The sequence below is a fragment of the Pezoporus flaviventris genome, unplaced genomic scaffold (genome assembly GCF_033815535.1).
Source record: "Pezoporus flaviventris isolate CSIRO_AGI_PZ_B2104156 unplaced genomic scaffold, CSIRO_AGI_Pfla_v1 ptg000090l, whole genome shotgun sequence".
Classification (NCBI taxonomy): domain Eukaryota; kingdom Metazoa; phylum Chordata; class Aves; order Psittaciformes; family Psittacidae; genus Pezoporus; species Pezoporus flaviventris.
In genome coordinates, this window is record NW_026892638.1 from 4,827,107 (window position 1) to 4,848,720 (window position 21,614).

The window sequence follows — 21,614 nt, forward strand, 5'->3', positions numbered from 1 at the left end:
CTTACCCCAAACAGGAGCCTTGAGGGCACTGCCGAGCTCACAACATACTGAAACTGTCTAGAATTCCTTTTCTTTTCATAGCTTTTTAAGCTTTTAAACACACAAATGGCATAGAATAAATATGCTTCCTACAGAAGCAAAACTAGCCATGGCTTCTATAAGAAGATGGTAACACATATTTTATTAGAGTTATTAGGGCACGACTCCAACCTTTATGCAGGGATATACTACCAGGAGATTCACACTTATCAACAAGAATGCCAACTGAAACAAAATATCTGGAAAATAACAACTGTGTATTTAATACTGTGCTTCTTAAAATAAGCAAAAGTTTGACACAGTTTATAGGAATTCAGTGAGGCTTTTTCATTTCCAAAAGCAAACGGGGTGTCAACATTTCTTAAGAGAAAAAGAATTTCTTCCAAAACCATCTGCTTTGGGAGATTAGTGTGCCACTGTGTTAAACCACCACACAATAAACAGTCCGTGCCCACGGTAAGTTGGTCAGACGGATTCCTCCAGCTTAAAAAAATAAAATTCAATAATACCCTGTCTATCCAGTCCTTTTTCCTGCTGCTGTAGTACTTCCACAGTCTTTTTTTTTTTACGTTCATAATTGTATGCATTTCTTCACTTTTTGTTTAATAACCCCTTGAATTTACATGTATCCAGTTTTCCTCACTGCCATGTGATTCAAAAATCAGTATTACACATGAAACCTGAGCTTAAATGCACTACTGATTTTCACACTGCATTCATTTCTGTATTCAAGTTTAGTATTCCAAGCAGCTCCCTCCTTTTTTGAGTGAACTGACTCGGAGACAGAGGGAATGACTTCACCTCAACTCTACCTCATCCCTTCCATCTCAATTAGCATTTTAGCTGATACACAGCACAAAAACACTGCCAATGTTCAGGATAATCAACATCTAACAAGACCGCTGCCACACTGATAATAATTTTCTTACTACTTTCACCAGTTACTGATACAGATAAATCACCTACAGATCCCCTGCTGCTGTCCCACTCAAGACAGCCTTTGAATTCCCACTGTGCCGTCTGCAGAGGATTTGCTGGCATCTCTGCTACCCTTCCTGTGCCTGGAACTATCAAGATAGTCTGAAGTCACAACACTGTAACCAGTGTAATTCCTTCCCAGATCTGAATGCAAACCTCATTCTTCCACAAAATTAGTCATCAAAACACATTTCAATGAAAATTGACTTAAGTTGAGTACGTAATGGTAATAACTGAGCATTATTTAACAGCATTATGTAATCATTGGGGGGCATAGGGAATAAATACATCACTGGAGCTCAGTGTCATCTTCCCCTTGAACTTGCCTCTTGTATGTCTAGGTTCCTTTATAATGGATATTTACAGAAAGTCCAAACAGAATCTTTGTTACGTCTTAATTCTATTGCATCCCATGTGTGCATACTTCTTGTATGCCTTACTGTTTAAGGCCAAATGAGACTAGAAAAAAAAACACATACACTCACTCAAAGATCAGCCACAGAAGGTGGGCTTTGCTTCGTCCTAATTAGAAAAATCTTTCCTACTGCTGAAGTATTACCCTCCTTCATCTTTCTCTATCAAATACATATCCCAGTGGCATGGCTGAGAATTACTAAATGAGCTTAAATCTAGTACATATAAATTTTCCATTTTCATTTAATTTGGAAATTACTTGTCTCAAATCTTCAGCAGTTTGATGTTTCAGGAATTGCATATCATGGAGAATCTGTCTGCCATTCAAGCAGGATTTTGCCTTTACAAAAGTACTTAGGACAGCATAGACTGCACTGCTGGAAATTCTGTACTTTGTTAAAATGCAAAGATAAATACAGAGAAAGCACCTTGAAAGCTTTTGATGGAAATGTGTTTTTATGAAAATATTAAAAGCAGTTTTCCATTACTCAACTGTAAATGGAAGACAGGTATGTACGTTGTTAAAATAGAAGCATCTGGATTTGGGCTGACAGTATAGACACAATTAGTCCAAAGTGGAAGCTGTGCATGTGATTACAATGTACCACAGATTAAACTGAATGTGCTTGCCATGAAATAGCAGCCTTCAAAACAGCCTCTTGCCATTCTGACATTTTAAAGGCAAGAGCCAAGAAATACTTATTTCATTTAATTTCTAAAAAAATCACTTACATATATTTATGATATACATGCAGAATATTTAAAAAACAATTCAGAAAGCTTCTTCTCCCTCACTACTTTAAAGTAAAAAATAACTGATCCTCAGTACTTTAAAGTAAAAAAATAACTGATCCTATATCAAAACCCAAATGCTATGGTCCAGTTAGATTTGCCAAGTGTAGTTTCAAGTGAGTTGCTCACTCAACATCTCTTTACAACAGAAGAAAGGCACAAGCCATGGTGGAAGACAAAACTGCACCCCACTGGAGATCAGTTTGGATCACGAAACAAACTGAAAAGAAACACAGTTGGGTTCTACTCCCTCTTCCAACTCTTTCTGCTTTTCTCAAAAAAAACCACCCCCAGACTGTACAGTTCATTGACAGGTCTTATTGTGAATGGAGGAAAGACTGAAGCAAAACCCCTGACACCTCAGCACCCCAGCAGTGGCAGCACCAGCACAGGCAGAGCAGCGACAGACACATGCAAACAGACTGGGCAATAGGAGCAGTGGGAAGCAGAAACCAAAGCTAGAGGCAACATACCACTACTTCCACTCCCACAGATACATGAAGCCTCACCACAACATCAGAAACCTGCCAGGTGAAAAGCAAACAGCCTCCCACATTAGTATTTTACTATCAGTTTAGGGCATTCTGCTTTATTGCTTCAAATTCAACTGTTGCAGACAGCCCAGCTGTAGGAAATCATGTGGATGCTATAAATTTCAGGGTCTATTCCACACTGTGGGAGTGGAGGGAGCAAAGCCCATAATTCCCATTAGCAGTAATTGGAAAGTAAATGGATAGTTGATGGATTTAAAGCCATCATTAGGAAACTTTTCAATATTTTGCCTTGTTTTACTGTGGCTGCATCAACAAACTTTACTTAAATTTAAAATGACTACCAGCAGGCAAAGAAGAGTTACCATTTCATTCATGCCTCATTTATTGCCCAGAACTTAAGAAAATTACCACGGTTTGCATATTACTCAGCTGCACATGGCTGAAGTCAATAGACAATGCCAATTTGTCTGATGCAAGAGGCGATTTTTTTTTTTCAACCAATCTATCCACTAAACATAACAATACTCAGTTAAGCCTATAACTGACTCAATTATAATTTCTTTTGTCACTGCACAAGAAGCCCTTCTAAAAATCCTATTACACTCTCTATAGATTTTTCACTTTTTGATGAAAAGTGGGACTACAAAGTCTCCTTAAAATGCTCTATCTTGGGTTTACCTTCTAAAACTAGATGAAGTAGTATTTGGTCATGCATGAAATCAATGTGGCCTACCAAAGGCAAAACCTGGGTGAGATTACGATCTTAAAAAAAAAAAAAGCAATACATCTGTCTTAAAAAATCATCAATATGGGGAAAACTGGAACTGGAAAAGGACACGTACTGTTTTGGACCAGGAACTAGTAGGATGCATGTTTAGATCTGTATCCAAAATATATTTAAAAATAAAAATCAGAACTCAATTAATTACAAAGGATTCAGAATCAAGATTGTTTGTAAGTCAATTACTAAGTTGTCACATATAGTTAATATAGTTAAGATTTCCTTACAGAAATAATTACAATTGCCATACTTGGAACAAATATAATTCACTAAAAGATACTTAAAAGACAATACTGAATTTTGCTTATATGGAAATTACTCAAAGTTCCTCTGCAAACAGATGCTCACTGAAGTTACATTAATACTTTGATGATTTGCAATCTATCATTGAAGTACTATAACAGCAATAAAATATTTGAAAGGCATTTGGGATCACCAGCAAATCTCTTTACTTTTATTTAAATTTTGGAGGTGAGGGCAGTGTTTGGATTTTTTTTTCTGTTTTCCATACCAAATGTCTACTGCAATACAGTATTAGCTAGCTAATACCACTGCTATCTGTATGATAAAAAAAAAAAACAAACCCTAAAGCCTGAAGTTATAATTTACAACTCTTCTTATAGACCTCCCAGTTCTACTGGAATAAAACTCAGAAAAATAATTAGTTGGAGACACCTTATTCATTAGTGAGCTCAGAGACGGGCACATTCTGCCTCTTCCTTTTCTTTATCTTACCAAAAAATAGAACCTTCTTCCATACTTCTAACATGTAGCTCCAAAAATTACAGACTGCCAGATCATACAACAGAACTTTGACAGACAAATATTTCTGCTACCCTTCCAGCATTTTTTCCACTCTACAACTGCTCCAGAAAAAAAAAACTGAAGATCCGGTCCTGAAACTCTGAAAATAGGAGAAAAAACAGAAATTTAAGGTTCAGACTGAACACATGATGCTACCAAAAGCACATTAAAGTGGATTAGATCTAAGTGATGATACAGTTTTAGCATTCCTTCTCATATACAGTCAATACTGCACACAGGCCTAGGTCTTATCTGCAACTCCAAAACTGTCAGACTTTCAACCAAGTTGTGCCTAGAATAAATGTAGTCTAATTTTAAGAACTCGAGAAAATTCACTGTTGCTCAGGTCAACCACTAGATGAACAACAGCCAGCTGCTAACATTCTTGGCTAACAACTCTTCTTGATCTCAACATCTTTTTTTTTTGCTACCTTCTGACCATTGAAATTATAATATGAAACAAGCATCTTTCACTGCACTATGAAGAAAGTGCTCAGCAACTCTATTATGAATTACAAGCATGAAGTGTCAACACACTACATTTCCAGCGGTCCCTGCTCTGACCCCTGTTTTAGTTTCACATATACATTGCTACGCCACATAATACAAGAAATTATTTGCAACCATGTTTGTTTATTGTAATTTTTCGAAAGGTGGAGTTTCCTAATAGACAAGCCTGGCCCTGTTTTCACTAGTAAACATGTATAAAATTCTTCATTCAAGCCTTCAACCCTCATTCTAAGGATTAAGTATAGAAAGTACTTTTCTCAAACAGTTCTCAAGCTGTACATTCCACTTTCATTAAAGCATCCATCTTGGAGCAAGCAAGTACAATTTTCCCCTATTCTTAGTCAGACCACTGGCTTCACAACATCCACTCGAGTGAGTTCCTAAGTGAAAAAGGGAGACTTCAGCCTCTAAGAGTACAGATAATACAGATAATAGAGTCCTGACATGCAATTACAAATTACAAACACGCTGCAGAAACAGGTTTGCACTAATGAGCTCAGGTACTACCAATAACTGAACTGCAGCCTCAGAGACCTCAGATTTAGGTAATCAGCTGATTAAACCCAAGCATTTAACTAAGCCCAGGCAAGTTCTTTCATGTGTGCTTCTACAGTTACACTGCTAAGCATACTTGAGCCAGCTAATTCAACTGCTCTTGGAGAATTTTTTAAGGAGCTACAACTCAAATTTCAGAAATTAAATGTGCAATTAATTTTATCCGTATTTTATTTTTCCACTATAACAAATGACTTAACTTCCAAGATGCTTTATAAGCCTTCCAAAGAGGGTTAAACTCTACTCCTCCACCCTTCAAAATAGGCAGCTTGTTAATGAGGCACTCTACTGCTACAGTTTGCTTTTATCTCAACAACAATCAACTTCCCATGTTCTGATGATACAAGCACGATTAAGCAGCAATCGAGGAGTTAAGAGCAAAATAATGAGACAGGAATACAATATCTCTGTTCTCAGACTATCACATGATGCAGACATGTCAAGGAATATGGAAATTACCTTGCAGGCACACAGGGAGGTAAAAAAAATAAACTTGACTATGTAGTTTGATTGATGCCTTAAATGACAAATGTAACTAACAATGACAACTATAACCTAATGTCATTTCAACCAGCAGTACACCAAGAACCAGTTAAAAATGCGTATTTCATAGCAGAACGTATTTACTTCATCTAAGACAGCTTTATGCTTCATATTTAAAGGAGAAAAAAAAAAAAAACACCAAAAAACCCCCAGCAAACTCCTAATTACAGAATAGCTTGCTTCTAGTTCTTTCTATTAATTCTGGAAGAAGTTTAAAGCTAGGACTTGAAGGAAGCCTTTGAGGAAGGCAGTGAAGAGACTCCAGGACATGCTCCAGGCACGCTATTGTATGTGTGGTGCCTGTTGTCATGCATACCTAGCTGTTGAACCTTTAGCACCTGTATACCCAGAAACCCAGTGGTGTTAGCACCAGCCCTGGGCTGCTACCCTCCCCCTCTGCTGCTGTTGGGGAGAGCCCTCAGGCAGCTGTGACTGAAAAGACTCAAATCAGTACATCCAGTCCTGTCATGTATCACGGAGATGAAAGCAATTTCAAAATATGCTTTTGCTCTGGTATGAGCAAAGAAAATGCAGGAAGTAAAATTTCCTACAAAAAGGCATGCCTGACAGAGCTTTCAGTGCTAGCAGCCAATCTCCCCCCACATCCCAAAGCACCCTGGCTTCTGGAGCCAGTCAAGCCAACAGAGCCCACCAAGCTGTATCCCCAGAGATAACTACAAAACCACAGGCCTTCTTCTGGAGTACTGCATGCATAATCAATGAGTGCCATAATTGGAAGTCAATAAACAATCTTGATACTGTACAGGGGAGACAGGGAACACTTCCCCTTATCTACACCAATTGGCTACCATTAATAAAAACAATCTAAAGATGTTGCCACTAAAATAATCACATTGTAGTTACAATAAACAGCCATACAGAATGGGATGGTACCACTTTCAGAGGTTTCAAGGTACAAGTAATATGATTTTATGCCCAACTTTCCCTACCTACCAAGTTGTATCAAAGATTTGACACTGTGAGGCTTAATGAGCTAATCTGCATTTTCAACAATGGGAAAAAAAAAGTAAGCGAAATGTTTGAGAAAACTCTGGATTTCTACCACCACAACTGCTCCTCTGTATTAGCAAAGAAAACTTCCCTTTCCAAGTCCTGCCAGCACATGCCTACCCATGGGTAAGAGAACAGCTTACTCTTCATGTCCCATAAAGTTGTTGATCTTCCTGCTAATTAGTGTTAGTAGAGTGATGAATCTCTGATGCAAAAAACAGACTGAGGATCCCTAAATCCATTTCAAATCACCCACAGATTAGTTATATGGGAATAACAATAATTGCTGAGCATATCTGGATGACTGATGACTCGGCGGTAGAAAGTGCATCAAAGTAGGAATATTAAAGAAGAAAAAAATATATAAATACATACATCCCAAGATTGCTCAGTTTTTAGCTCTTCACTATATCTAAATCTACTTGACCACTTCATTAATGTAAAGTGCTTTAGGATCTTTGGATTAAAGATTCCATAAAATGAAGTCTGTAAGTGTTACGTCACCAGTATTTGCGTAAGATCAATTTAAGGTTAGCAAGATAACAGCCCTACTACAACTAGCAATGATTAGCCCAGCAGGAAGTCTGCTTCCAGGCAGTTATTGATTAGATAACTGGAGGCAAGAGAAGAGGTTCAAACTATAGGTAAAAAAGTGGTTTGGGTTTGTTTTTTTGTTTTATGTATCTAACTGCAGAGCTTAACAGGACAGAGACAACTGAGTTAGCTGCAGTGTTCTGCAAAATACAAACTCTTCACAGCAATAAGCTCTTGTACCTTTCAGAAGTAAAAAGGTAGATAGCAATCTCCAAATGCTGCACCAGATGAAATGAGGAGACTGAACAGAGCTACACTGCACACTGCAGTGCAAACTGAGGAGCAGCAATGGGACATGAAAGCAAGGCCAATTTGATTTGCTTGTTCAAGTGATTTGCAGGTTAACCCCCTCCACAGTAAAAGCTCACTTAATTTCTCAGCCTTTCACATTACTTTCTGCCATGAATTCTATTAAAGCATCTCTGAACACAGTAAACTAAAATATGTAGACAATTTAAGCCAAAAACCCTGACTATAGACAGCTCTTTGAAGTTTGTAGAGATGAAGAAAACCAGCCACCGCAGAAAAGCAGCTTTTTAATTAAACATCTTTTCTCCTGATTAGAAACAAGTTTTGAAGCCCCAGTCTGTGCAGTGTTAGGAATCCTTAAGAAGGCAACCTAAGGCTGGGGGGTAGGCATTTAAATACATGTGTATTCACAGAGGTCTGTTGTCCCAAGAAGAACAGAGCTGATCTCACCTGACAAAGCTGTCCAGCACTGCTCCAGTGCCCATGGCACCTAGGGTGCACCAGCATCCTTCTGAAGCAATGAACTTTTCCTTCTCCATTTGACCTAGGTCTATTAGGTAAGTAACTACAGCTCAGCTTTGCAACAGAGCTTATTCCACAGTTGAACAAACTGTGCGAGGATTGTGTGTTACATCAGCTCAGACAAAGGCAGAACTCTTAACACTCCAGTTTTCTTCCCACTTAAAGGATGTCACAAGCGCTGTTATGGGAACAAGTGCACATAAGGAAGGGGAAAGCTGGAGTATGGAAGGAGCAGCAGAAGAGGAAAAAGGCAAACACTATTGTGTAAGTGTTCATGCTACCCAAAACACTATAATCCTTTGGAAATACAACATTTTAAATTAAAAGAGGAACTGGTCATAAATATTTTCAAATACTTGTACTCTGAAGTTGTTTTATGTTTAGCCACCACCATTATTAAATATTATTTTTCATCCTCTCTTCCGCTAAGCAGTACTGCTAGCACATCACAACACAAATTATTATTAAAGTAGATTTGCTAGACCAATACCAGGCTACATTCAATAAGGTCTTTTCACTCCAAAATCAGTCTCTCTTTCTCATTGTTCCTCCTCCCATCCCTGGGGATGAAGATTAGAGAAAGCAACACTCTCACAACCATTAGATTATAGTGTCTTTTCCAGAACATAATTGCATAGTGTCTCCAGGAAGCAGTCTTCATTTTGTTTACTGGCCAAACTTTATTTAGTACCAGTGGTTCCCTAGTGATTTTCAGGGAAGCAACAGCAGATTTATTCTCAAAAACATGGATTTAGCTTTCTTCAACTCAAAAAAAAAAAAGGCATTCTTAGCTTGTCACTGGGAAAGTGTTTGCAAGATTACTTAAAACTGGGCAATTCAGGAAAAAAAAACAAAACAACTGGGTTCCAGTTTCCCTGAAGCCATGTAGAATACAACTCCACTTTCCATCCTGCCTTTCCAAGTTTCCAAACCTCCTCTCCCTTGTCTTGTTTTCCCACTGGAAAGACCTTGTACATCAATGTATTTCAATTTTCTCAAATTCCTATGTAGAGAGTTTTGTAATTTATTGTAGCCAGTTCAAAGTAGCAGGTTCTCAGTAACCATAATCCTTCAGGTTTTACAAGTCTCATTCACTATATTGCAACAGTATAGATTTTATTTCTTCTCATATGTCATGCATAACATTACTCCTTATAAAGCCCAATAAACTCATTTATTTGGGATCTATTCCCAGAGATAAAAACCCTATCTATTTACCTCTATTAGTATTCAGCCCTGTAGGATTTGAGCTATTCTTTTTTATGTAAACAAATAAAATCTTTATTTTTGTTTTATCATTAATACTACTTATATTCTATGGCTCAATAATAGTGTTTTTAACAGCAAAGTCAAAGTAACATACAAAGCACAATTCACTTATTTTCTAACATTTGGAGAGAGCATCAAGCATCAGCATAGGAATACCCTGCAAATTTGTAAGCTAGTAGTCTTCTCTTGCTTTACTTACTCTCACTTAATGTAGTTGTAGGAGGTTAGCAAAGGTAACATTTTTGAACAACAAGGGTAGAGACCATACCTTAGACAATTTCTGAACTAAGCTACTGAACTGTCAAAGAATACCTTTCTGAACAATTTTCCAATTGACTGATACCCACTATTAAGCTACAACTTAATTTAAGAGTATCGAAAGCAACAAGACAAAAGGATAAAAGAAGACAGTAATCAGTGTAAAGTGATAAAAAAGTGAACTTTTCCAAATTATATTTTTTATTTTTTACCTTATGGACCATGACTATCTTTCCAGAAATATTAAGACTCAAACAGAAAATACGGACAGGATGTGTGCGCTGACAGAACAGCTCACTCTTGAATGGAGGGCCTTCTCATCCTCCTCTCCTTTTTCTTTTTTTTTAATGATATTGTTATTGATGTAGTTCCAAACCAGAATCATGAGCCATTCTTCAGCATTTAATAAACCCCACAAAACCACAAACCAGAACACCAACTTTCAGTATGCAAAAAAAGGTATGTAAATACAAGTCTAAGGTAACACTGAAATTATTAAATTCAGATTACTGGGCATTTAAAAACAATTCTAGGAAATAGTTCTCCATCTGCAGCATTTCTTTAAAATGATTTTTTTAAGTCCCAAAAGAATATTAACAACTTTCTGCCACCACAATGACTTTGATTAATTTAATCAGTATCATGAAAGCTGTTAAGATATTTAAACTATTTTAAGATACCAAAGCCGTAGGGTATTCAGGTTCATTTAAAGTTCATTAGTCGTAAAGCAGTTTAACATCACTGCACACTACATTCCCAAATCTCGACATGAAACTGTGCACAACACATTGCAAGCAGACAAAAAGCATATCCATTTCCCCTTTATAAAGAACTCAAGCAATAACTCAAGTGTAGAGATAAAGACCAGAGACTACAGCAGCAGAGCACATTTGCTTTGTTTGGTTTTGATTACGCTGTCTCCCTCCTCTTTATCTGGAGGGCTTATATGGGAAAGTTCAATTTTTACAGACCACCACCCTACTTTAAAGTTAAAAACAATATCAAAAACCTACACCAACTCTTGATGAAATAATAAACTGTATGCTGCCAATGTTTAGTATCAGTAAGCACTAGTCTGATCTACAGTTTTTAGAGTATCAATACTCCAGATAAGCCAGAATTCACCAACATGGTTAGCGAAACCATATTATACTTCAGACTGATGTAAGTTACTTATCATTCATGAAAGCTCATACAGAGCACAAATACTTTATTGTTCCTGAAATCTTCATAATACAACTCTTGATAAAAATAAAGGCACAAGGGAAATGGCAAATCTAACCCAAGTGACACTAAAAATCACAGCAATGATTATGTGCTGATGTGACACAAGAAGTTCCTGTAGTAGTAGCTGTCTTTCCTTCAGATAAAGCACAAGACAACTTAATATCCTCTTCTTCACAGCATGTTCTTCATACTGTTAGATGCTGTGCTTTTCAGGAATATATTTAATTGCTGAATTCTAGCAAATTTAGAAATTCTTTTTCTTGAAATACAGAAATTAAGTGCTAGTTAAACTGTCCCAATGTTTTCACATTCATTTCACTAGATGCTCAAAATCAATCACTATGTATGCAGACATACAGCTCCCAGGACACAATCGTGATTCCAGCATCTGGCATTTTCCGCAGATGCTAGCATGCCAGGGAGGGCCTGAGCCCTCCTCAAACATCCTGAGACCTCTCCACATGGTTCCATGGAGAGCTTGCAAGTCTACAACTAGTGGATATCTGGTAATGCCCCTCCTCCCTTGCAAGGACTCCAGCAGATAAATGAGACCGAACTGCTTTTTTCTTTAATGAACTCAAGTCTAGAGGGACCATTTGTGCATTTCAGCACCTTGAGAAAATAAGATGTATGTGATCCCACTGATGGATGCATCTGAGCACATCTCAAACAACCAGTAAGCCTCCAAACTGAGTCAGCAAAATAAACGCCATATTCCTGAAAATTTCAGGAAACGGGTCATTTTCAGGCTTGAAATAGGTGCTTGGTCACCTATCAGCACCCCACAGAAGCAGAGCTTCAAACATGAGCTCCTTCTACTGACAATCAGGGGGCCCATGTGGAAGAGACTTTACGAAAACTCCAGTTGGAGCTCACATCTCTTCCAAAATGTTTGTCCACAAGGCAAAATGCCAGGCGTCAAGGCGCCATCAGCTCCACGGCTGCTAAACCTCCTGGTAACTTTACACACCCCAGACTCACCAGTCAGAGCTCCTCCAAGGCTTCCCCTTCTGAACTGTCTCCCATCTTCACTCAGCTGTCTCTTAAATATAGTAGACTTTCCAGGACCAGAGAAGGCCTCAGGACTGCTGGGTTTCTGAGAAGGCACAGGCGGAGGTGACAATGTGTGATCAGGCTGAAATGAAACAGAGAGGGAAAAAAAAGTGCATACGCTGTTTAAATGCTCACTTTCACTGAAAAAAAAAAAAAAAAAAAATCTAAGTTACCTTTACCTAAAAATTATGGCAGCATTTGGGAAAAAAAAGTGTTTACAAATATCTTATGGTAATTAAATTGCTAACTGAAACCAAAAAATTTTGCAAGTGCCAGATCTGTGGCTGGTTCTGTAAGAAAGGCATCCTCCTCTTGTGCAGTTCACAGCACCTCCGACCACAGCCTCCTGCAAGGACAATTTTAGCAGTGGTTCCACCTCAAGGTACAACGGATCAGACTTCAGTTTACTCGACCTTTCACAAAGCTGTCTTTTTACAGCTGTGAAACCATCTGCCCCTTGGCAATTTCTCCCTAGCTTTACGCGAGCAGTCACTAGATGGCACTGTTCTATCAACGAAGCGCAAACCACTGCCCAGTCTAAAGAAGCACCAGTTTGCAAAACAAGCGCTCATTCATGCTGGCTTTGAAAAAAGCTGAAATACAGATCCTTATTCTTCAAATTCTGTTCCTGTCATCATTCCTATACAACATTTTACCTGTCTGGTTTTCACAATACATTGAATTCCTTAATATTTGATTAAATTCACAAAAAAACAAAAAGTGAGCAAATACAGCAATGGAATAGCAGGGATGCAAGTAAGCAAAGTATAAAGTTTTGCAGGCGTCCTTCTCAAACCAGTACAGTTGCACGGTGTCACCATTCTGCAAGTGACTCAAATGTTATTCTATAATATTTAAACCACAACTCCTTTCTAAATTTTTCGGAAGCCAAGCACATCAGAGTCTTTTCAATTTTCACAGTTCATGGGCTGAAATTTATCAGCCAGGCAATCTGAGCATCACCTGCATACCTGACTGCTTCATCCTCCCTGTTCACTGAAAGGAAGGAGTCAAGGTCACCGATGAAGATGCACAGTGAAGCCAATTTTTGCTCAACAAAAAAGTTAATCCCACAGCAAAAGTACCGTTACACCCTACAAAGCACTTCAAATCCCATGTTTAGAGTTTCCTCTGTATTTAATAGTTCATGCTAGTTAGTATTTTGGGGCTTGGGTTTTTTTTAGATCAAATCTGCAGCTTATTGGAAGCGTTTGTAGACACACACTTCTAAAGCATCTAGAAACACCATGGTTTCTGAATCTGCTTCTTCAGCATATTAAGACTAATTCATGTTCATGACAAACACTGAAGTAACTGATGAACACACAGCCCATGCTTTTAGCAATTTCCTAACTTAGGAGGGCTTGGGGTCATAAATGATATTTAATTAACCATTGTTGCTATTTATCTTTCACAAACACAGGTGTATCACAAATATTTCTGTTTCCAAGCGCTAAGATACCTCACGAGTGAATTTACAAATCAGTTAAAAAGGAACTGACTCACAACAGCTTGCTTCTAATGAACATTATTTTGTGAATCTTTCACAGAAATCTATAAGAAAATAATCAAACTGCTCATTGACTGACGGATGGCAACGAATGTTCAATGCTGCATTCCAAATGATTCCAAGCATCTGACAACAACATGATCCAATCAAGGCTTTAGGTGAGTTACTGGCAAAAATTTATGTACTTTCTTAAAACAGCTTCACACTTAGAAGTAACCAACCACAGTTTTTCCTGGCATAAGCTTCATCAAAACTTCAAATACCAAAAAAAGAGGGAAAAACTAAAAATTAAAAAAAAAAAATATAAAAATCAACAAATGCACTTAGCTCCCTGCACAGTAACACTTAAGTCTACACAATGGAACTATCATCTTCCAGCCCGTCACCTGACGCAACTATACCAGGAGACATTATAGGGTCTAGCACTACAAGTAACATGGAAATCTGAGAGTTAACGTTTTCATATTGACGGCCAACTCCTCCTAGTTTATGTAAACAATTACGCATATATCAACAAAGTATTTCTAGAAGCTATCTGAAGTCTCACTTTTCCTTCCAAAGGGCAAAATAAGATCTATAGCATTTACAGTGTGTTATTTTAAAGAAGTCTGTACATTTTAACTGCTGCTTTAGTAAATCAAGAAGATTAGACAAGGATATACCCTTAAACAGCCTTGAGACAACTCTGGGAATGCCGTGGAAATATGAGGGAAAGGGACCGCATAAAGTAGCCACGCTTGTGAGCTATAAGTAATTTCTCAGGCTACTCTAAAAGAATAGACAGCTAGATGAACCAAATTGACCCAGACAGGTTTTCTAGCCCACATTCAGACCTTACTTCAAGAAAAAAACCTATGCAGTAGATTAAGAGGCTTTCTGTCCTCAACAGAACAGCCCTCCTTTCATGGCAAGCAGAGCATTCAAGTCTGAACAAGTGAAATCAACAGAAACATTTTATTAGGTCCTGCTTCCTTGGAATACACAGCTGATTCTGAAGAGGTGCAACATGGCACATATTCAAATCACACAAAATTGTTAAATTCAGCCAAAAATGACACTACCTACTTCTGTTAAGTGAGATTATAGCAAGATCTATTCAAACTTGTTAATACTTATTTGAAAGACCTCTTGTAAACCTGAAAGTAATGGAAGTTCAGCTTGTGTGTCAGATCAGGTACAGATTGGGCACTACTGGTCACAAGACAAGATCAAAGCAAGTATCTTGAGGAATGAGGGTAGCTGAAATTCTACCAGAGGTATTTTAATTAATTTTACTCAAGATGTTTCTACTCAGCACATCAGGTAATTGTGGCTGGGCAAATACTCTACTGGTATTTATTTCATGCTTTCTAGCTACATGGATATGTGTTCCATGTTGGATGGTATACAGTCACAACAGGAGAACCAGGGTTTGTTTGGTTGCACCTTTTGTGTGTGTGTGTGTGTGTGTGTGTGTGTGTGTGTGTGTGTGTGTGAAACTTGCTTGATATCAAATTGCAAGAAATAAAATAGCTGTATCCCTGCAGCAAGTTTCCAACAGACAGATATTCATGTTATACTTCGAGGTTTTTGGCTATTGCATGCTCTGCCTACTCTCTTACATTACTGCACTCTGAATGCAAGCACACACTTCCCTCCACACTCTTTTTAAGGAAACATAGTGACTTAAGGAGCAGTAAGGTAACAGAGGGCAGTTTTCCCCACTTGCCTATGGCATTCAGAAGTTACTTCTGAAAATCACTACTTCAAAGACCCATGACAGCTAAGACAAAGTATATGAAAGCAAGTATATTTGATAGTCCTGTATCTGCAGAACAAAGGGAGTTAAGTTAGCCATCGAGTGTATATGGGCTCCTTAGAGAGGGATTTTTAATCAGTACACATCTCACCACCAGTCTCTGCTGTTAATATTCACAAGGCATGGGTAGTTAACTTCTGTAAAAATGCTCCCTCCCCCAACATTAAATACAGAATAATTCCAACAAAGGCACTTTGAAACACATGGCAAACTCCAAGCTAAGCAGAATGTACCATTCTATAAAATTAATTTCTTCCAATCCATTTTCCATGCACTTCATAAAAAAAAACAACCCTGCCTGATTATGTTGTAGGTATGATGAATTTCTACAGAAGCACTGTAAAATTTAGGAGGTAATGGTTTTCACATAAATGCTATTCCCCACCTCCCCACCCTTACAAAAAGGGACAGTACCATTAAAGGCAAGCAGCTTAAAAATTACATAGAACAGAATAATCAAAATATCCTTATCACAGACTTTACACATAGATTTAAAGATCCTATAGTAACATGGATTGAATTTGATTGACAGTCTCCTCCTATTATGCAGGAATCAACTTGTCCTCAAACCTCCCATCCCCATATTTTGAAGCTATTCATTTTCTGTGTGAATAGAGTTTGGTGCCTTTGTCCAAAGGAAATTAAATTATTCTCACACAGTACTAGCCATGGACTCCTAACAGTTCACCTACTCAGAAAGGATTACCTTCATGTTTTTAAAAACCTCAAGCATTAAATCCAGCTGTCTACCATCATGCATTTATTCTACAGCTAGAATGAATTCTCTGCTTGGTAATTATATCATCAAGTAGTCATATCAAGTACGTCAGCCCATATTAAGGACATGACAACCAGTTCAAAATAAGACCTAGCACCAGTGTGTAGAAGTACAATTTGAGCCGAGTACACAATGAGGTGCAAGGCAGCCAGAAAGAAAATAATGGATTTCAGGAGAGGAAATCCATGGTACAAGAAGGTGAATGAAGCTAAGATAACACAATCACACTGATAACACCAGGATAAGGAAAATAGGCTGAGCTGCTGAGATTTGTTGCAATAAGGACTTTATTTTTTCAATGAAAAAAAAATTGAAATGAGAACTGAACTCATCTGCTCAGCTTCACCTTTTCTTGAAACACCCACTATGGTTTTACTGTCCAAAATACTTCAACTCCAAACTCCCCTAATAGCTCCACAGGCAATATTCTTACTTGCAGCAGAAAATGGGAAAACATAGCTCAAATATTCAGTCTTAAAAATATGAACGAAGATGTACTATTAAGCATTTTCATTTCTTCCTCTTAAACACTGCACAACTCGACTCTACCACAGGTCATGTCGTATATCTACATTAAATCCGGAAGCTTCCATAAAAAGGCTGTGTGTTGTCACCCATTTTAAGCCTCCCCCAGTCAGGCACCAACCCAAAAGAGAGATAACATCCAAAATCTCTCACATACAGAGCACCGAAAGCAGAAAATATCCAGCATAGTTCTACTGCTTAGTTGTTTTCATTACTAACCATAAGTCCCAAAATAAAATTCTACTAATAAGTATGTTGTCATCAAATATGCCAAATCGCATCATACCTATCCAGATGTTAAAAAAAGTGAGAATGAAAAACATCCACTCCAGTCCTATGCGGACAAAAGTACTGGAGCCTACCTGGTAGTGAAGAGATATTCCATTGTTCTGTAGAAACTCTCATTGTTATAAAGCTAAATACTTAAGAGGAGCATGGTTTCACAAGCCTAACAAACCCCTCCTGTTTCTTGCATCTCCAGATATAAACCATGCCAAAAGCAAGCATGTTTCTAAGGCCAGTTAAGACCTACCACTAGCTCAACAGCGTTTGACCCTTTGTAGCAAAGCAAACTGCTAGGAACATAAATCAATCTGTTTCTTTACATTACTTACACTGGGTTCCTCTCAGCATGCTGCCTCTCTATCTGGCTCCTTTGCAAGCATTTTAAGCACAGATGCTGAATGAAACACAATAGCCCAACAAAGCACTTCTTTTGAAGCAAACTGTACAAACTTCCTTGAACTGGGTATGAGGGAGAAGTATGTTCTTACCATTTAAATATTCTCCACAAGTCGAATTACATTTGGCACAAATACATGAGTTTTGATTAGCTGCACTGACACAGAGAGCAACACTGAATATGATCTTATTAAAGGATAGTATTTTATTTTTCAAAAGCATCTCACAATTTGTCAAAAAAAAAAAAAAAAGGCATTTTAGCCTATTAAGAGCATAGTGCCCTTCAGTTACTCCAAATGCTTTTTGACAATTCAGTTGAACCAAATCAGATGAGAGGGGAATGCTACAGTGGGGCAGTGTAGATGCCCAAGAGGTCTGAATACCATCACAAGCAGAGTTGTAAACAGATTTCCAACAGATATCCTGCAATAATTCTCATCTGTGAGGAGCAGCTCCACTGCTTTTTGGTCACAGCAACATTAGTTTTTGAAGGACGCAGCTTGGGGGTGCAATCTGAGTAATCTGGGGATACACAGAAATCTCCATGAACATGGATCAAATCCAGCAGCTGAACAAGATCATTAGAGGCTCCAATTCAATCAGCTGATGGTAGTAATATTCTCTGTTCCTTTTGCCTACAAGCAGTATTAACCCACCTCAGTTTTGAGCAGGGTTTAGAGAACTGTGCAATTATTCTGAATATTCACAGCTCTAGAGCAGCCGTCACTTTGCCAAACAGAGAATCACAAAAAACCTAATTCTGCACAGAGATAAAAATAAACACTTCTCCAAAAACTAGCACCAGTTCAAGAAGCCAAAGATAATGAAGACAAAGACACTTTGCACATTTCTTAAACTTGGCATTGCCTTTCCACCCTCCTTCAGCTTTTGCTGGGAGACTTTGCTAGTTCCCCAGTTAAATGATATCTGTCATTCCTGTTCTAGCCATTAAGTCTTGGACTATGTCACCTTCCCCCATGACATCCAGTTTCCTCAGTGGGACATCAGTCTGTCAGCTACTACACAGACAGAACGTAAGCCAACTCCCTGTTGCAGGAAAGGGTAAGAGGCAGAAGAGATTTTGTTTACAGTCAGATTATTATTTGCTAATCATTCATACAGCAACTCTCAATTTACATATGAATGCAACCTGCAGCTGACACTGCAAATGTGCCCTTACCAAGGTAAAGAAGAGAAATGCGTTACAAAGCTCTGAAGTTCAGGAAGCATCACCTCTAACCATTTTATTAGTTTTACATCACACAAACACAATACCTAAACCTAAAGTCACTGTTCAAAATTGTCTGGTTTATTATGCTGAATATATGAATATATGTATAAGTAAACAGAATTATCAAACAAAGATCATGATACCTTTCTATATCATGTTCTTACCTATTACACCTTAGGTAGTAGAAATATTTTAAGAATTCTGTTAGGATCAATAGAGATATATCCACATTATTTTGTCGCATTTCTAGAATGGATGTGAAATGGGTAATTTTGCCTTTAAAACAGTTGTATTTTTCTTGAAAATAAATCTGACCTCTGCTCAATTATAAATAAATAAATCTCAGAGAAACATGAAGAATCAGCTACAGCTATGTAAAAAAAAAACAAAAACAAATCAAAACAAAACAAATCACCAACCCAAAACAGCTTGCATTCAACGCTTTTTCACAAACACATTTACACATGATTGCACAGAAAATGAAGCACAGACTTCACACACTGTTCTACAAGACCAAGAAGTGGCCTATAAATATGCATGCACACTGATGTCTGAGCCAATTATTACTTTACCCCAGTTAAGATTGAACAGTCTTGTTCAATATGATCAAGTCCTTGCGTTCTTGAAAGCCTCCTGTGTCCTGGCCCTGCACACTCTGATGGATGGACGGACTGCTCCCTTTCCAGGAAACAAAGGGAGCAGTATTTGTACTAAAGACACTGCTTCCAACAACTCAGTTTGCCTTAAGTCTCCTTGGACTTACCCAGCTTTAATGAACATTAAGCAAAAGATTAACTAAGAGCAGGTTTTGCAGATCTCTTGTAAGGCCCTACAAGAGTCAAAAAACAGAACATGGTTTTAAATAGATATATGCAGGCATAGCTCAGTTCATGGTTAAAGGGGATCACATAAGTCACTTGCTGGCAGCATCAAGACTTTCTTGTTACTCTAACAGTCATACAGGAATTTTCCCAGGAATGTACATGATGTACAAAAGCCTTTGCTTCCGATAAGGGGAAAAAAAACAACAAACAAACAAAAAAAACAACCCAAATTAAAAAAAAAAAAAAACAACAAAAAAACACTTCATTTCCGACCTACAGAAAACTGCCAAGAGTAGTCAGAGCATCACATGCAGGCTGCTCGCCAGGGTGAAGCTGCACTAGGCTCAGGAGGTCAGCCCTACTAGGAAACAAGCAGAGGGACTAGACTCAACATAGCAGATTCTGTAAGGAAGCTTGTTTGATAATTTAATCCCCAAAATCTTGAAAACAGAGTAGGGCTCCAGGGGTCTGTCCAACCCACTCAGTCCTGCTCTAAGTGTAGCATCTAGAAAAAAGTCCCCTTTTCTGAAGAAGTACAGCTTCTCTGAGCACTGCCTGAGCATCAGGAAGCACACTCACATTTCACCTTCATTTCCACACATTTAAAAGAATTGGACAAAAGAAGATAAAAAAAAGAAAACCCACCCTTTGCTGCCCAGATGTGCAGCAGTACGTGCCATCGCTATGCAGCAGGAAGGATACTCCCTTCCGGCCCCCGTCCTGCTAGCCATCTTGGCAGGAAAAAGTGTTTCGTAGTGTTGAAATTTGCTGTAACTACTGCCACAGCTACCCACTGCAACAGACCCAGTGAATAGCTGGGAGGCAGGGAAAGCCAGCAGAAAGCTGCTCAAACACCCGCACCACCATAAGCGAGGAAACCAGGGACACAACCCACGTCCCACCCCAGTGGGTGGCTGCCAGGGTCTGGGAAACACCTTTGCTGGGGAAAAGGGACAACAGCTGGAAACCTGCATGCTTGCAGCATTAAGCAATAAAAAAGCCACACATCCCCAATACCCCCCCCCCAACATTTTGCGAATGACAGGACGCTGCAGGTTTAAGGTGCACGCACTGGCACAAGCACTTCAGCAGTCATTCTCCTTCCAGCAGGCCCACTGGCAGTGAGGAGTTGTGATGCTAGACCACTGCTGTGTCCCTCCCTATGCAGGCACGACTCTGTAGGGCATGGTAGACTTCGCTCCAGAAATCACAGCTTCCTAACACAAAGCACATACTTCAGGGGTGGTGTTTTGCTTTCACTGATTCATCTCCCTAAGAAGGGGAAGAGACAATCAAGTTTTCAGCTGAAACACTAGGAAACAAATGTAAGTAAGTTTAAATGAAAAAAATAATTACATGACCCAAAGTAGTATTTCCTTACTTTCCGACTAAAAACAAAAAAACTGACAAAAAACAACAAACAAAACAAAACAAAAAAAAAAGAAAAACACAAAAAACACCACTTCATTTCCAACCTACAGAAAACTGCCAAGACAAGTCCTGCATAAAGTCTCTTTTTTGGCAGATTTTTGTTCTTTAATATTGTATGACTGTATTCATTTTCTTGCTATCATATGCAGAGCTATTAGTAACATTATCAACACTGCACTATACTCTGCTGTAGAGAAAAATATCAAAATAGCCATATTGAGTATTACTTTAGTATCTCAATGAAAGGAGAAATTAGCCACACAGCAAATGGAAAAAGAACTTTGATCTTTCTAGACACCACAGGCAGAATTTTCACCCTTAATTATTTTAATGACCCTTTTTACAGCACAAGAGAACCATGACAAATGCATGAAAATATGTATTTATACACTGTGTATGTGCAGGCATCCACATGCATACCTTACTTCAAACATTTTCAATGCTCATACACAGGTTTTTAAGAAAGATTTTTCCCGGCTCTTTAACTAGGAGGATGAAAATTTAGTAAAACTAACCTTCAAAGTCACTTTCAATTGCAAAAAAAAAAAAAAAAAAAAATTGAAATACATAAGAAAGACCTATTCATCTTCATCAGCTGTTGACACCATCATCATTCGTCTCATGAAAAAAAATATTTCAGAGGAGAATATATATCTCTGGAAAGTGGGGGGGTTGTTATACCATGAATACTAATGAAGTGAAAGCAGTTTAGTTCTTTATAAAATCTATTTCCATTCACATTC

General features: G+C 38.2%; 1 protein-coding gene across 2 annotated transcripts in view; it reads right to left on the reverse strand.

The window, feature by feature from the left end:
• The window catches only part of MAST4 (microtubule associated serine/threonine kinase family member 4), a 274,847-nt gene that overhangs the window by 205,211 nt on the left and 48,022 nt on the right, over nucleotides 1–21,614 (reverse strand). For both annotated transcript variants that reach the window (XM_061475791.1, XM_061475790.1), the window contains exon 2: nucleotides 12,022–12,175. In XM_061475791.1, coding sequence (XP_061331775.1) covers nucleotides 12,022–12,175 — 154 coding nt within the window. The remainder of the gene's footprint in view (nucleotides 1–12,021; nucleotides 12,176–21,614) is intronic.